This window comes from Schistocerca serialis, chromosome 5 (genome assembly GCF_023864345.2).
Source record: "Schistocerca serialis cubense isolate TAMUIC-IGC-003099 chromosome 5, iqSchSeri2.2, whole genome shotgun sequence".
Classification (NCBI taxonomy): Eukaryota; Metazoa; Arthropoda; class Insecta; order Orthoptera; family Acrididae; genus Schistocerca; species Schistocerca serialis.
The window spans coordinates 72,099,964-72,117,167 of record NC_064642.1 but is presented as its reverse complement, the minus strand read 5'-3'; the positions used below and the strand labels follow the sequence as shown (position 1 = coordinate 72,117,167).

The 17,204-nt window shown below is 39.7% G+C and overlaps 1 protein-coding gene across 1 annotated transcript in view; it reads right to left on the bottom strand.

Moving 5' to 3' along the window:
• Positions 1-4,864: 4,864 nt before the first annotated feature.
• The window catches only part of LOC126481494 (molybdopterin synthase catalytic subunit-like), a 95,318-nt gene continuing 82,978 nt past the window's right edge, over positions 4,865-17,204 (bottom strand). Inside the window, exons 3-4 of the mRNA XM_050105281.1 lie at positions 5,725-5,837; positions 4,865-5,610 (exon numbers count right to left, since the gene is read on the bottom strand). Coding sequence (XP_049961238.1) covers positions 5,415-5,610; positions 5,725-5,837 — 309 coding nt within the window. The 3' untranslated portion in view covers positions 4,865-5,414. The remainder of the gene's footprint in view (positions 5,611-5,724; positions 5,838-17,204) is intronic.

Genomic DNA, 17,204 nt, shown 5'->3' with positions numbered 1-17,204 from the left:
AGTGAAAGCTGTCTGTCTGCTTACCGTTCATTTCAGGCAGCAGTGCCTCTGCCTTACTCACATTCTCCATTATGCTATTATCTGATTGAGGACTGACAAAATGCAGATTTAGAATATCAGGTGAAATTGGTGTCAGGTATAGTTTATCATCACAGTTAGTTTCTGTTTTAATAATTTCCCATGCAGCTTTGCATTTATTTACTGAGTTCAGCATATTCGTATCATTTGCTTTGCACTTAGCTGCCTTGATTTCAGACCTGTAAATCTTTTTCACTTTCATGTACATTTCCTTGTCAACATTATTGTGCTTGGACTTATCATGATAAGAGCAGCATTATGATTCTTATTCTACTTAGATGTGGGGTGTAGCGATTTTGCTTTGATATTTTCTTGCAGTGTTTAGGACAACATGCTTCAAAATTTTCAGTTAACAGTCCTAGAAATTTGTTGGTAGATTCATTTGCACCTGCAGTGGTTATTATTTTATCCCATTTAATTAAATTCAATGTATTATCAACTTGTTTAGCTTTGGTTCATTAATTGGTCTTATAATTTTTCTACAGTCTGTGGAAGTTTCAGTTACTTTACTGTTAAGAGTTTGTCTGAGCCATAGTTCCTCATGATCTGAAATTCCTAGCTTGAATGTGTTGAATTCTGTTCTGTTTAGTTGAAAATTACAAATTATGTTATCTAGACATGCTTCCTGCCTTGAGGGTATGTCATTTACGCAACTGAAGTTAAGAGATCTTAATGTATTTAGCTAGTGATCAACCTTTCTATTCTTAAACCTAATGTCTATGTTGATGTCACCAAATATTAGTATTCTGTAATTTTTCTATTTGAGTAGCAAGAGTATCAGTTTCTCCAGAAGCTCCACAAACAGGTCTTCATTGTGTTTTGGGGACCGGTATACTGAAGCTATTATAATTTCCTGGTTTGGCAACATTATGGCTGCAGCTTCAAATTTTGCTTTGTGTACAGTCCACTTACATCTATAACTTCATAGATTAGGTTCACACTATTTTTAACATATACAGATACACCACCATGTTTAGTACTTGTTCTAAAGTATCCAGTTTTCCAATTCATATCCAAATTTTACACTTAATTTTAGTTCCTCATTACTAAGCCAGTGTTCATTTATTGAAATCACAGTGCAGTTTAAGTTTTCCCACTAATACTTAAGTTCATTAAGTTTGTTCTTAAGAGACTGAACATTAATATGTAGGAACATTACACTTGTACTTACCTTACTGTGGTTTCCCTGTAGCCCTTCAGCAAAAAATCACTGAGATGAGATGGAACTGCTGCTTTCCTCTTCCTTAGTATATGACCATTTGGTGGGGTTTCCAATGTTGACTGCTCCTTCAGATGCCATGGTGGTGAAGTTCTTGTCTTGTTAAGGGGACGAGTGGCTCCTATTACTTCTGTCAATGTTGATGTTGCATTTTACATTATTGATGTTGATTCTTTTTCTTGTTCCCAGTGTTTCTGATGATAATGATTCTGGGGATGCTGCTGCCACTGGTGACTGTGGCTCTGCTGTTGCTGCTGCTGCTGCTGCCAAGAGTGGTTATGGTTCTGCTGTTGACTGGGATGATGATGATGTTGCTTGTTCCAATGCTACTGTTAATGCTGAATCTGCTTCTGCTTTTCTTGGTTCAGTCTGTTCAATCTCATTGTTGGAATGTGATGGTCCAGTTTTTTTCCATCTTCCTGGTTTTTTGATGCTACAGAAGATTTTTTTACTTTTGGCATGATGGTTACTACTATATTGTTTCCCATGACTATGATCTGCCTTTTGGTTGTAATTGCATACTTCAATTCTCTGCATAACTTCTTTTTTCCTCTTTTGTTTATATGCAATCCTTGCCATGTGAAATCTTGTCTTCTTAGGAATTTGTTTACAAGTACTGTGACATGATTGCATTGTTCACAGGTTTTTACAATGTACTTGTTCAGCTCATATATGACATAATTTGTCTGTACCCTGCCTTGCTGGTAAGGAATTGTACACAGTATCATTTTACGTGGGTATCTTAAAGATTTTCTTCCAATGAGAAGGTCTGTCACACTGTTGATGATCCTGTTTGGTGGTGCTGTACTGACAAGTCCATTGGAGTCTTTAGACTGCAATTTTTGTTACTATCACTGGTTCTTTGTGCAAATTATAATAAACATAATTATATATGTTCTCCAGTTGTTATTCTTGCTCACTCTCTCTTATGATTCCAAAACTTGGCATCCATATACTGTTAATTTGGTTTCTTCTTTTTCAGATCTTTAACTCAGGAGGAGTACAATTAATGATTTGTACATGTGCAATTTAGATTTCCCAAAAAATAACTTGCTTGTGAAGCCTGACATAAGGCCATGGTGACATTTGTTACCCTTTTGAACTCATGATATGATTGTCAGCGGTTAACAAGGTGCCAAGATAATTAAATTCATCAGCCTTACCAAAACTTGTGTTGCCTGCTGAGTCAACTCTTTTTCTTTTGAATTTGATGATTCTTCTAATATGTTAACAATATATATCTCAGGTTTCAGCAAGTAAAATTCACGTACTTCTAGCAGACCCATGTAACTCACAATTATATGTGCATTTCACTACAGGGCTATTACAAATGATTGAAGCGATTTCATAAATTCACTGTAGCTCCATTTATTGACATATGGTCACGACACACTACAGATACGTAGAAAAACTCATAAAGTTTTGTTCGGCTGAAGCCGCACTTCAGGTTTCTGCCGCCAGAGCGCTCGAGAGCGCAGTGAGACAAAATGGCGACAGGAGCCGAGAAAGCATATGTCGTGCTTGAAATGCACTCACATCAGTCAGTCATAACAGTGCAACGACACTTCAGGACGAAGTTCAACAAAGATCCACCAACTGCTAACTCCATTCGGCGATGGTATGCACAGTTTAAAGCTTCTGGATGCCTCTGTAAGGGGAAATCAAGGGGTCGGCCTGCAGTGAGCGAAGAAACGGTTGAACGCGTGCGGGCAAGTTTCACGCATAGCCCGCGGAAGTCGACAAATAAAGCAAGCAGGGAGCTAAACGTACCACAGGATGGTGCTCCACCGCACTTCCATCATGATGTTCGGCATTTCTTAAACAGGAGATTGGAAAACCGATGGATCGGTCGTGGTGGAGATCATGATCAGCAATTCATGTCATGGCCTCCACGCTCTCCCGACTTAACCCCATCCAATTTCTTTCTGTGGGGTTTTGTGAAAGATTCAGCGTTTAAACCTCCTCTACCAAGAAATGTGCCAGAACTGCGAGCTTGCATCAACGATGCTTTCGAACTCATTGATGGGGACATGCTGCGCCGAGTGTGGGAGGAACTTGATTATCGGCTTGATGTCTGCCGAATCACTAAAGGGGCACATATCGAACATTTGTGAATGCCTAAAAAAACTTTTAGAGTTTTTGTATGTGTGTGCAAAGCATTGTGAAAATATCTCAAATTATAAAGTTATTGTAGAGCTGTGAAATCGCTTCAATCATTTGTAATAACCCTGTATTTATATTGATACATACATCATGGCTGACTGATAAATTCACATCTTGCACCAACAGTTCTCTATCTATCTTCCACATTATCAGGCCCTGCATACAGTACAATTATGTGCCAAAATATTATGCCCATTGCCCACTGTGAGAATGGATGCCGTCTGGTGGTGGTGTGGGCATGTGACAGGTTATGGAATGTATATAATTAGAGCAGTCGTGAATGGGAAATCATTGTAGCAATGATAAGGGCCACAGGTGGGAAAATCCACTAAAAAATCAGCTTTGACAATGACTATTTGTTATGGCCTGGTACATAATAACAAGCATCTCAGAAACAGCGAAGTTGTTTGTGTGTTAGTGTTGTGAGCAACTGTGGAAAGTGTTTGAAGGATGGTGAAACTATGAGTAGGTGACATGGTATTGGATGTCCATATGCCTCATCACAGAACATGAAGGTTAGAGGTTGGACCATTCCATAAAGCAGGATAGGCAGCAATCGGTGGACAATGTGATGACAAAGGACAATGCAGGTGAAGGTGCAGGTGTTTTGGCAGCGTTCAACAACCATTGATGAACATGATGCTTTGCAAAAGAAAACCTGAAAACCCCTGTGTGTTCCCATGTTGACCCAGTAACACCATCAGTTATGATTCCAGTGGGTCCAAGATCATCGAGATGAGACTGTTCATCAAAGGAAACATGCTGTCTGGCAGATCACTTTCTTTTTACACCAGGTTGGTGGTTGTGTCTGAATATGATGTCATCCAGCCAAAACAGATGCTCAAAGCACATACAGCATCATGGATGCAGGCTGGTGGGGTACATTCACCTGGGCTTCCATGAAACTTGTGGTGATAATTGAAGGCACTGAGGTAGCTGTGCACTATGTGAATATTTTTGCGAACCACCTGCACCCTTTCATGCTTCACGTCTTCCCTGATAGCGATGGCATCTTCCAGCAGGCTAACTTTCCACATCACAAGGCCAGAGCTGTGCTCCAGTGGTTTGAGGAGTGTGACAGTGAGCACACATTGACTTGTCCACCAGATTTGCTTATTCCAAACCCAATGGAAAATATCTAGGATGCAGTTCTGCACCAGATCTACACCCACAAACCATGAGCTTGTAATTTGTGGGAACTGTGTGACCTATGCATACATATTGGTGCCACATACTTCCAGAAAACTACCAAGGACTTTTTGAATACCTACCTACAGAACTGCTGCTGCAGTGTGTTCCATAGGTGGACCAACACACTATTTATTAAGCAAGTGCTTATAATTTTCTGGCTCATCAGTGTATTTTTCTTGGGGGAGGGTACTTGCATAATACATACCAATAGAATTATTACTGTCAAATCATTTATTTCTGCCATTTTTAAACAGTTTTAAACTTTATACATTTGTAATCTAGAAAAAACTTTTTTTCCACAAAATATACTTTAACACTTTTCTGACAAAATAGTGAAATCAATATTATTAATGAAGCAGTGCTCTCAATCATGTGACTAGGGGTTGTCCATCACACTAAATAATTCATGCTATGAATATATCAATCCACAAAGCAAAATTTGTTAAATGACAGAGACTGTAATTATACATAAATAGCGATTCAAAAACAAAATAGAGCAATATAACACACTAATTGTTTTCTGTGGTTTACATAAATCATGCAGTTGCAGTATATTTACTGCTTGGAGCTAATTACTTCAATGATCTCAAAAGTTCACACAGAACACAATCATCAAGCATAGAACACTAAAACCACCACCAATATCTACATATTTTGTTTCCCATTAGCTACATAATTCAAAGTGTTTCCTATAGTACTTTCACACAATTCCCAGTTAATTAACAATTGAAAATAATTGCAACATAGTTGAGGTTACACTGTATCAGGATTTCTTCCATGTACATTCTGTGTTTTCTTTCCACTGTGGTTCATCTGAAGCATATATTTCTTTCTTCCATATTGGAACCTTAGCTTTCACTGCATCAATAGCAAAATGAGTAGCTTCAAGAGAAGCAGCTCGATGAGGTGATGAAGTGGCTATTACAATACTTGCTTCTTTGACAGGGACAGTGCCTAATCTAAAAATTAAAGCAGTGAGCTATACATATTTCAGCTGAGAGAGAAGCTTGCTTGTTAGAACTGTAAATTATTTAGCATTTAAATGGTAAAACAAAAATTTCTAGTTATTTTACCTGTGATATATAGCAATATTTTCTACTTTCCACTTCTGCCTGATATCTTCACATATCTGTTTGAGTACTTTTTCTGCCATTGGGATGTATGCTTCATACTGAAGTTGCAACACCTACAGCAATAATGACAAGGAATTTTATTATTCTAATTGAAAGTATAAGAGTAAAGGCTGTTCATGGAAAATTTCTTGGACAATGCAAGAGATGTGGAGGTAGGCAGTAGTCTGCTGGAAATCAAGTCTGGACAACACAACAGGTAGGGCACCACTATGGTCCTATGAATGGTGGCTCAGTATGTCTTTGCTAAATGCTCATATTTCAGTCTCAGAATACCAGCCAGACTCCGCAATCTGGCATGTGAGTGCTTTATATTCATGGTCTTGTTTACAATAGCAGGACACTTGCATCACAAGCCTCTGTAGGAAATTTTTTCAAACCTTAAACCATCTTGTCAATATGCACAACTCTCAGCTGACCACATGTTTCCATATCTGAATTACTATACTAACAGCTCAACTTATACAATAACCACACACATGTTCAATGTATACTAGTTGTCTTTAGAGCACTCTTTGATTACAGAAAGATAAAGTGTGACTCAGTCAGAACAACAATTGGCATACCATATTATCTGAAGCCAAAGCAGTAAATTTTGTAAAGCAGCAGAACCCTCAAGACGTTTGAAAATGCATAATATTTACTATGGTTATTCAATAAGTAATGAAACACATATTTTCTCACAGTAGAACAGTTTCATTCACCATTTAAATATACTACATTGTTCCCCAATTCTGTGGCTATTAAGCCCTGTTTTTAAATGTAATCTTCGTTCAGCTGTATAGCCTCATACCACCTTAATGTGAAAGCTCATATGCTGTCATGACATCACTCTATTGGCCTGTGTCTCAGCCTAATTCTTGTTGCATCATTAATTTAGCCATCATTGCTGTACTGCTTTCAGTGAAGTCAGTCTTTCAGTAAGCCACAGAGATGGACTCAGAAGGTGCGAGACATGAGCTGTAGGACAAGTGAGCGAGAACAGTCCACTTATGTTTTGTGATCTCCTCTTCAGTGTGCAGACTTGGAAGTGGCCTTACATAATCATGAAGAACGAGAAGTGCAGTCTCACTTTTGAGGCCATGAACATGCTATATTCATTTCTTCAATTGCTACGAGTCTATGAACAGACTTCGGAGTTGATCATTTGACCATGAGGGAGGACATCAAACAGAATAACCCCTTCAGAGTCCCAGAAGACTGTAGCCATGACTATGAGCTGAGGGTATTGTCCGAAACTACTGCTTCAAAGGAAACATTGTTTGGCACCATTCTGTGGACTGCTGATTCATTTCAGGTTTAAAATAGTGAATACATGTTTCATTGCCTGTGACAATGTTTGACAATCATCCCCATCTGTCTCAAAGTCAAAGCAATTCAGCACAGATGTTCCTACTTTCCTCTTTATGTTCTGCAGTTATGTTTCGAGGAACCCTGTGGGCACAAATCTCTAGATATGATAATAGGTTAACAAGTGAGTCAGCACTACCAACAGATGTGTCAAGTTGAGCACTGAGTTGCTTGATTGTTATTTGCCAGTTGTCTTGAATAATAGTATCTGCACATTGCAACATTTCAGGTGTCAAAGTTAAGTGTGATATGCCTGCATGTGGGATATCGACAGATTTCATTCTCCTCATTCTGTTGATGACAGAAGCTCTGCTTGATCGTTATTTGCCAGTTGTCTTGAATAATAGTATCTGCACATTGCAGGCAGGTGTCAAAGTTAAGTGGGATACGCCTGCATGTGGGATATCGACAGATTTCATTCTCCTCCTTCTGTTGATGACAGAAGCTCTGCCCAGTACTCTCTCATGCTTTTATACAATGCCCAGTGTCTGTAGACATTATGTAAATGCCTGTGAATATCTGTAATTGTCTGATTTTCTGCTAAAAGAAATTCAGCAACTCTTCGTTGATTGGAATGCACCTAAGGTTGCAGATGCCATTTTGCTTATACACTGAGGTCACAAAAGTCATGGGATAATTATATGCACATATACAGATGGCAGCAGTATCGTGACGACAAGGTATAAAATGGCAGTGCATTAGTGGAGGTGACTCGTGAAAAGCTTTCCGACATGATTATGGTTGCACGACAGAAATTAACAGACTTTAAACATGGAATGGTAGCTGGTGCTAGATGTTGGAGACATTCCATTTTGGAAATTGATAGGGACCTTCAATATACTGAGATCCACAGTGTCAAGAATGTGCTGAGAATTCAGGCATTAACTCTCAACATGTACAATACAGTGGCCAATGGCTTTCATTTAATGACCAAGAGCAGTGGTGTTTGTGTAGAGTCGCCAGTGCTAACAGACATACAACACTGCTTCAAAGAACTGCAGAAATCAACATGGGATGTATGATGAATGTATCCATTATGACAGTGTGGCAAAATTTGGCATTAATGGGTTACTGCAGTAGATGACCGACGAAAGTGTCTTTGCTAATGGCACGACATCCCCTGCAGTGCCTTTCCTGGGCTCATGACCACATCACTTGGACCCTAGATGACTGAAAAACTGTGGCCTGGTCAGATGACTCCTAATTTCAGTAGTATTAAGAGCCGACTGTAGAGTTCCAGTGGGGCACAGACCCTACGAGGCCATGGATCAAAGTTGTCAACAAGGCATTATGCATGCTGGTGGTGGCTCCATAATGTTTTGGGATGCGTTTACATTACATGGAACTGATCATTGACGGAAAACTGTTATGTTCAGCTACTTGGAGGCCATTTTCAGATCTTCATGGACTTCATGTTCCTACACAGTGATAGGATTTTCATGGATGACGATGCACCATGTCACTGGGCCACAATTGTTTGTGACTGGCTTGAAGAACATTCTGGACAATCTGAGTGAATGATTTAGCCAGTCAGAATGCCCAAAATGAATCCCATCGATTACTTATTGGACATACCAAGTGACACAGTGGTTAGCATATTGGACTCACATTCCTTCGTTCTTATTTGAGGGACATAATCGAGAGGTCCGTTCATGAACAAAATCCTGCACCAGCAACACTTTTACAGTTATGGGTGGCTAAAGAGGCAGCATGGCTCAATACTTCTGCAGGGGACTTCCAACGACTTGTTAAGTGCAGGTCACGTTGAGTTGCTGCACTAAGCCGGGCAAAAGGAAATCTGACACGACATTACGTAGTATACATGACTTTTATCACCTCAGTGTAGTGCTGCCATCTACCGGACTGAAAATATATGAGATGACAGCAGAATGTTTAAGCACGTCACAAAGAAAATTAATTTTTTTTAACAAAAATTGGTCAAGGAAACAAATGTGTTTCTTTACTTATTGAATCCCCCTCATAATATTTATGTTTGTAATATGTTCTCAGTGGCAGTATAATAATAATAATTAGTGAAATGTAAATGAACAAGTACATCTAGCTTGAAGTTGATAAGGTGATTCCTTTTTTATATTCAAGGTCCTTGCCTACAGCCAACTGGCCAGTGGTGAATGGTAAATACACTATTGCGTGGGGTGCACATTAGACAAATGAAGATCCCGAGGGAGAGGCAGGCCTACAAAGAACATCAAATAAATGTCTGATGAAGCCTCTGTGAATGGAAATAATGGCTGTGAATCCCCTGTAATAATGCAATCGATGATTTTATTTAATAGCCACTAGTGCAAGACATCTGTGTATGCATTTTAAGACTGACACTCCATTTTTGTAGTTTCATAATAAATTTGTACAGTTTCATAATAAATCATAACTATTCTTTAGATCTGAAAAGGTGTACTATGAATACATAGAGCTAAAAAATTTGCTGGTTTGAAATACTATTTATTAGACAAGGACTAGGTTAGTTTGCAAAGTGCAAATACAGGCAGTTCTCACAAATGGGAAATATACAAAGTCCAAATCATGCATGTTTTTGTGGTATGAACTAAATGACTGGAACAGAAATTGTTTGTATAAGATTGAGTCAGTAGCCAGATACTGTCAAAGATACACGCAGCAGAGTCCAAATACTATTCAAGAAGTCCACAGCCCACAAAAATCAAGATTAGATTGGCGGAATCTACACTGCATGTAAACATTACAACATTGATTATTTTACATAAACAAGTCTTTACCAGGGACGAAGGTAATAATATATAACAGAAAAAAATCCTACCACCTATTTGAAATTGAATCATTGACCTACTGATTTGTTTCCACAATGGATTTTTACTCTGATGTGGAGACTGCACTGATTTGAAACTTCTTAGAAGATTAAAACTGTATGCTGGACCAGGACTTGAACCTGAGATCTTCACCTTTCACAGGCCAGTGCTCTGCCAGCTGAGATATCGAAGGATAACTCATGAGCCCCCTCACAGATTCCTTTCCACCAGTATCTCATCACCTACCTTCTCCTGTGCACCTTGAAGAATTAGCAATCCTGGAAGAAAAGACACTGCATGCGGCTTAGCCTCAGCCTACGGTATTGTTTCTAGAATGAATTTTCCAGCATAATCAGTGCACATGCCCCAGCAGAATTAAAATTTATTTTGGGAACATTCTCTTAGACTATGGCTAAGCCATGTCTCTGCAATATCCTTTCTTCCAGGAGTGCTACTCCCACAAGGTATGCATCAGAACTTCTGTGAAGTTTGGAAGGTAGGAAATGAGATATTGGTAGTAAAGCTGGGAAGGAGGGGAGGGGGTCATGAGTTCTGTTTGGATATATCAGTCACTAGAGCACTTGCCTGCAAATGGGGAAGGTCTCAGCTTCGAGTCCAGGACTGGCACACAGTTTTAATCTTCCAGGATGTTTCAAATATAGATTTATTGTCAGGCATTTTTAGCCATCTGTCCATCATATTCATGTCAAATTAACTCATGAAGTATTTCCCCCCCCCCCCCCCCCCCCCCACCAATGAGGAGCTTTCAACTTTCTGTAATTATGATTGACCACATTAGTTTGTTAACTGAACCCAGAACAGACATTGCTTCTGAGAAAGTTCTTCCAGTGACTATCATTTAGGATATTAAATATTTGTTTAGTTGTTTAGGCAAGTACAGATATTTCTCTTTTGTATAAGCTCCTAGCAGACCTCTGCTTGGACATTAAGTTACCTTATAAGGGCAGTAGATGAAAAATATTACGTTTTACACTGCACGGGGTAGCCGCGCAGTCTGAGGCACCTCGTCATGGTCCGCGGCTCCCCCCGTCGGAGGTACGAGTCCTCCCTCGGGCATGGGTGTGTGTTGTCTTAGTGTAAGTTAGTTTAAGTTAGATTAAGTAGTGTGTAGGCTTAGGGACCAATGAGCTCAGTAGTTTGGTCCAATAAGACCTTACCACAAATTGCCAAAAATACCTTTTCCTGCTTTATACTGGGAATATTTTTTAACAATTTTTATACCAGCATATAGGTCTTAACTCTGAATTTTAGATCTGAATGCATAATTTAGTGAAATGGTTTTAATATTTTCTGTTTGTTATTTCTGAAGGCCTTTCATCCAAGTCATTAAATATAATGCTTAAGCCTTCAGTAAGATTTTTGTACAGGATGATTATAATTAAACTTTTGCTGCTTGAAAGGGTCCCCATGAGAAACAAGTGATTGTAGGATAAAGAAAGTTTGTGGAAACATTTGTGAGGTCACGTGGATGAGAAACAATGAAAAAACCATTGACAGAAACATATTTTAATTTCCACACAAGAGCGTAACATTTGTTAACTGTATATCATGTTTACATTGTTGCTCAATGTGATGACCATCTGCATTCTGACAGCCTGTAACCACACTAGAGATTGCTCTACTACTGCCAGAAACATCTCAGGTCGGATGTTGGCTGTTGTGACACAGCTCTTGCACTGCTTGAACTTCTGAAACATGTTCTTCAATACCAGTGCAGAAAGAGGAACCCTCCCAATTCCTTTAATGTGTCAATACTCATGACGAACACAGGAATATTGCTGTTGTTTTAATAAAGCAGCTTTAGGAGTAAAGCCCTGCTACCTTGTCCAGATCCTTCTTGACTGTCTGCAACTGTAATGCAATCTTATGCTTGTGTTTCAACACCATGTCACTACACCAGTATTGGTGCCTAATGGCAAGTCATGACACTAACACTACTAACAATGCAAGTCCTGCTTCACACAGAATGAACATCATTCCTATGAAATTGGGTGCCTATACAGTAAACAGTTTTCCTTCTACATTGGCTCAAGTAGCAAAAGCTTAATTATAACTATCCTGTAGTTACAAAGAGCAAATGTCAAGATTCAGAGTACTTTAGGGATGTCAAATTTCATATTCGCCCACTATGTTTATAATTTTTTCCGTCTCAACTTTTTTCCTCATTAACTTTTCTGTATTTCAAGCATAGCTTTTCTTTAATAATATGTTTTGTGTTATTCATACCGTTGTAGAATGGGAAACAGCGCTTCTCAAGGGATAATAAGAACTACAGTTGCTCATAAAGAGCAGCCATTGCAGGTAACATCTGTAAAACAAACTAGCAATAAACATACACACAAAATTCAAGCTTTCGCAACAAACTGTTGCCTCATCAGGAAAGAGGGAAGGAGAGGGGAAGACGAAAGGAAGTGGGTTTTAAGGGAGAGGGTAAGGAGTCATTCCAATCCCGGGAGCGGAAAGACTTACCTTAGGGGGAAAAAAGGACAGGTATACACTCGCACACACGCACATATCCATCCACACATACAGACACAAGCAGACATATGTCTGCTTGTGTCTGTATGTGTGGGAAATATGTCTGCTTGTGTCTGTATGTGTGGATGGATATGTGCGTGTGTGCGAGTGTATACCTGTCCTTTTTTCCCCCTAAGGTAAGTCTTTCCGCTCCCGGGATTGGAATGACTCCTTACCCTCTCCCTTAAAACCCACTTCCTTTCGTCTTCCCCTCTCCTTCCCTCTTTCCTGATGAGGCAACAGTTTGTTGCGAAAGCTTGAATTTTGTGTGTATGTTTGTGTTTGTTTGTGTGTCTATCGACCTGCCAGCGCTTTTGTTCGGTAAGTCACCTCATCTTTGTTTTTATATATAATTTTTCCCACGTGGAATGTTTCCTTCCATTATATTGATAACTAGCAATAAATTAAGACTAGTGTTAATCCACTACTAGTGTTGATTTACTCACATTTTTCATTGTGAACAATTACTCTTATACTACTCAGTACTTGTTTTTATCTAACACTATCTATTAAACATGTATGATTTCTGTAATTTTGCTGATTTCAGAGAATACTATCAGCCATCTGTATAATGGAAAAGTTAAAGACCTGTTTAATATGAGCACTGATGTTAAGCAGAATTTACATCCCAAAGTCAAAATATTATGATAAATTGTGAGGTTGGCAAATAAAGTATTTCAAACAATGGAAAGTCCAGGAAGGAATAACAACTATATGGAAAGGATAGATTGCTACTCATCACATAGGTACAAAAGTCTTTTAACCAGTTTCTGGCAGACATCAAACAGGAAATGGGGAATCCTGCTACTCAACATAAAGAGGAGGTGCTGAGTTGCAGAGAGGCACAATGAAAAATAATGTTAGAAATGTTCAGCATTAAGACAATGATGAAGGCATAGTCCAAAAGATGAACATTTCTAACATTATTTTTCACTGTGCCTCTCTGTGACTCAACACCTCTCCTACGAGGTGAGTAGCAGGATTCCCCATTTCCTGTTTGATGTCTGCCAGAAACTGGTTAAAAGACTTTTGTATCAGAATATAAAACCCCATTCTGAACCCTATCTGCTCACACATTGTTTACAAAGAGATTTTTATTCTAGTATTGTGGCAGTAAAGCTCATTTGCTTAGAAGGTAACTTACATAACCCTTGTTTAGTCTATTTCTGAATATTGCTCATAAGTTTGGATCTTTACCAAATAGGAATAATAGAGAAACATAAACTGTGTATTTTTTCACAGATTAATTAAGGTGAGGGGAGGATGGGTGTGTTCTTCCAACTCCAGTGGCAGACACTACAAGATATCTGTTGTGCACCACAGTGAGGCTTATTAGCAGCTTTGTAGAAAAGTTCTGATAGAATGGTAATACTTTTGGATTAAAGTACAGCACTGACTGAAAAGTAAAAGTGTTGAAATGTTGAAAGGCACATAGGCACATGCATAACAAAAGAAAAAAAAAACTTGTTAGCTTTCTGAGTAATCCTTTTTCGAGCTACAGTACACAGAAAACACATTCAGAGTAAAAGAGAGGAAGGGGGGGGGGGACACGAGGCAGGCAGAGAGGTCGAGGTGAGTGGGTTGTGCCTTGGTGGGAAGGAGGGAGGAGTGGCAGGATCACATGCTGGGCATGATGACAGTGTGTTGCCGGAGATTGAGGCTAAGATGATTAGAGGAGTGAAGGATGTGTTGCTAGGATAACTCCCATCTGCATAGTTCAGACAAGCTGACAGTGGAGGGAAGAATCCAGATGGCTTGGATCGCAAAGCAGCCACTGAAATTGAGCATGTTATACTTAGTTGCATGTTGTGCCACTGGGTGATCAATTTTATTCTTGACAGCGGTTTGGTAGTGGCCGTTCATCCTGGAGGACAGATGGTTGGTAATCATACTAACATAAAAAGCTGTGCACAGCATACCTTACGTGCACTAGGAATCCCTGGTAAACTTCCTTGTTTACCATCTGAGCACATGGCACAAATTCATGAAGGATAATGCCTTTGTAGTCAAAAAACACAACCATCACCACCTTGATCTTTGACTGACGCATGCATGCTTTTTTTGGATTAGGTGACCTTTTGCCCACCCACTGCTCGTTTCAGCACCACAGCCATACGCCCACATTTCACCGCCTGTTAAGATGTTCTTAAGAAAGTTTCCATTGTCACTAAAAACAGCAAGCAGTTCCTCACACATTTCAATGATCATTTCTTATCTTCAGTCAACAAATGCAGTACGAATTTTGCACCGACACCACGCATCTCCAGTTTTTCAGTCAAAATTTGATGCTCACCTCCTCAGCAGTTTCCTGAACAGTTAAACAATGATTTCTGGGAATCATAGCATCAATGCTATCCACATGGCCATCATATGTTGATGTGGAAGGACGTTCAGATTTGGAAACATCACAGAACCACACACACACACACACACACACACACACACATTGTTCTTCAAGTTCCTTCATTGCACCAAACCGATGAGCAGGCTGTACACGTGCTTACTTCAGCAGCTGTGTTTCGCTTGCTAATTGTCCGAGTGATATGAGGCAAATGGCAATTTGTTGTTTAAACCTGTTGGTAGGTGTGTTCAGTAGCTGCAGTGTGCTCTCTCTGCTGGATGGTGCATTATTTCAAAAGTTCAGTTTCTTTTTGAACACACCTTGTATGCCATGGCTGTTCGCACAGGTGGCCCTGCCTTTTATGGGGTAGTATAAGCCTGTGACAGGACTGGAGTAGTAAGCATGAGTGGGTGGAATGGGCAGGTCTCGCACCGTGGTCTTCCACAAGGATACAGTTCTGTGGCAAAGAGTTGGGGTTGGGGGTGGCATAGGGGTGGACTAGGATATTATGCAGGTTGGGTGGGAGATGGAACAACACTATAGGAAGGGTGAATCATGTGTAAGATATCCCTCATTTATGGGCATGCTCAAAGATAATCAAAGCCTGATGAAGGTGCAAGATCTACCAAAACCACCCACAAGCACTTCTTACTCCAGTCCTACCACAGGCTTATCCTACCCTGTAAGAGGCTGGCCAGTGCCTGTCGATGCATGTCATATACCAACTCTGCTGCAAACATTGCACAGCTTTTTATGTCAGTATGACTACCAACCAGCTGTCAACCGAGATAAATGGCTATCACCAAACTGTTGCCAAGAATAAAGCTGACCACCCAGTAGCACAACATGCAGCTGAGCGTAACATGCTTAGTTTCAATGGCTGCTTCACAATCCAGACCATCTGGATCCTTGCCTCCACCACCAGCTTCTCTGAACTACATAGGTGGGAGTTATCCTTGCAACACATCCTCCACTCCCTTACTCATCCTGCCACCACACTTATGGGCACAGGTGTGTGTGTGTGTGTGTGTGTGTGTGTGTGTGTGTGTGTGTCTTTGCACTCTGGCTCTAAAAAGGATTACTCCGAAAGCTAGCAAGTTTTTTACTTTCTTTATGTGTCTGCCTATCAATAATACAACACTTCTACTTTCCGGTGAGTGGCCTCCTTTAATCCAAAAGTATTTACAGGCTAACTATTAAAATTTATAGCAGTAACATTCTGCAAAATACTGATAAAACAATACTTCAATCCACATATCTATCTTGAAACATCCATGACAAGTAAAAAAAAAAGTGCTTCTACATCTCCATCTACATACATACTCTGCAAACCATTTTGAAGTTCCTGATGGAGGGTACTTAGCATGATAGTACATGTTATGGGTTTCTTTCATTCCAACCAGGTACCAAACGTGGGACAAATGACTGCATAAATGCCTCTTCTATGTGTGCTGTAATTAGTCTAATTTTGTCATCGCAGACCCTATAGGAGTGTAGGAGTGATGTATTTACCTACTGCCTCCCCCCCCACCCCCACCCCCCACACAGCTATCACAGCCATTCGATTACTAAGTATGTAAATCTTCTTACTTAGTTTGAATGTCCTTTGTACTTAAGTAATAATGGTTGCTACAACTGCCTCATGGTCACTGATGCTAGTTTCAATATGTTATAGTAGCTCACTGAAAGTTGGCCATCCTATGCACCAATTGTGAATGAAATAGGAGGGAGAGGATAAGAGTATGCTAAAATGTAATAATGATACAGGACATGAGTACAGCAGTCAGTTCAGTGAATTCACGTAACCTTTGATTAAGGATGTAAATATTATGATATGAAAATAATTCTTTAATGTAAATTTACTGGTAATGGAAAAGCATCCACTGTCCAGGGCTAAAGACATTTGATACTACATAAAATAAGGACAACAAATTACTTAGTTGGTAACATCACTTTGTTTCCTGGCCACATACTCTCTTGAGAAGCATAAAGGGATAAGAGTTAGACCACACAATTCAGTATATGGAACAGAATGTAGTTCACACAAGAGATTTTACTGTTCATGTTCCCATACTGGGGAAAACAACACGGTGATTTGTGCATTTAGGATAGCAGAGGACATTTATTGCATGATTCAGTAGTAATTGGTGGTATATGGTTTGTAAAAGGAGGAATCCCACCCTGTGCCAGTAGACTGTTCACTGGGCACCAGTCACAAGTTGGATCCTGCAATGTTGCACTGGTTTCAGTATCCATAACAGCAGTGGTGTGTCCAATTCATAGGCCAGACTCCAATAATAAGGCCGAGATAAGACAAAGGCTTTGTAAAGGTGCATGAAGGTGGAGTGCTCCACATCCTGTGGTGTGGGTGAGGCAGTCCAGATTGCCAAATTTCAACAGGCACTTCT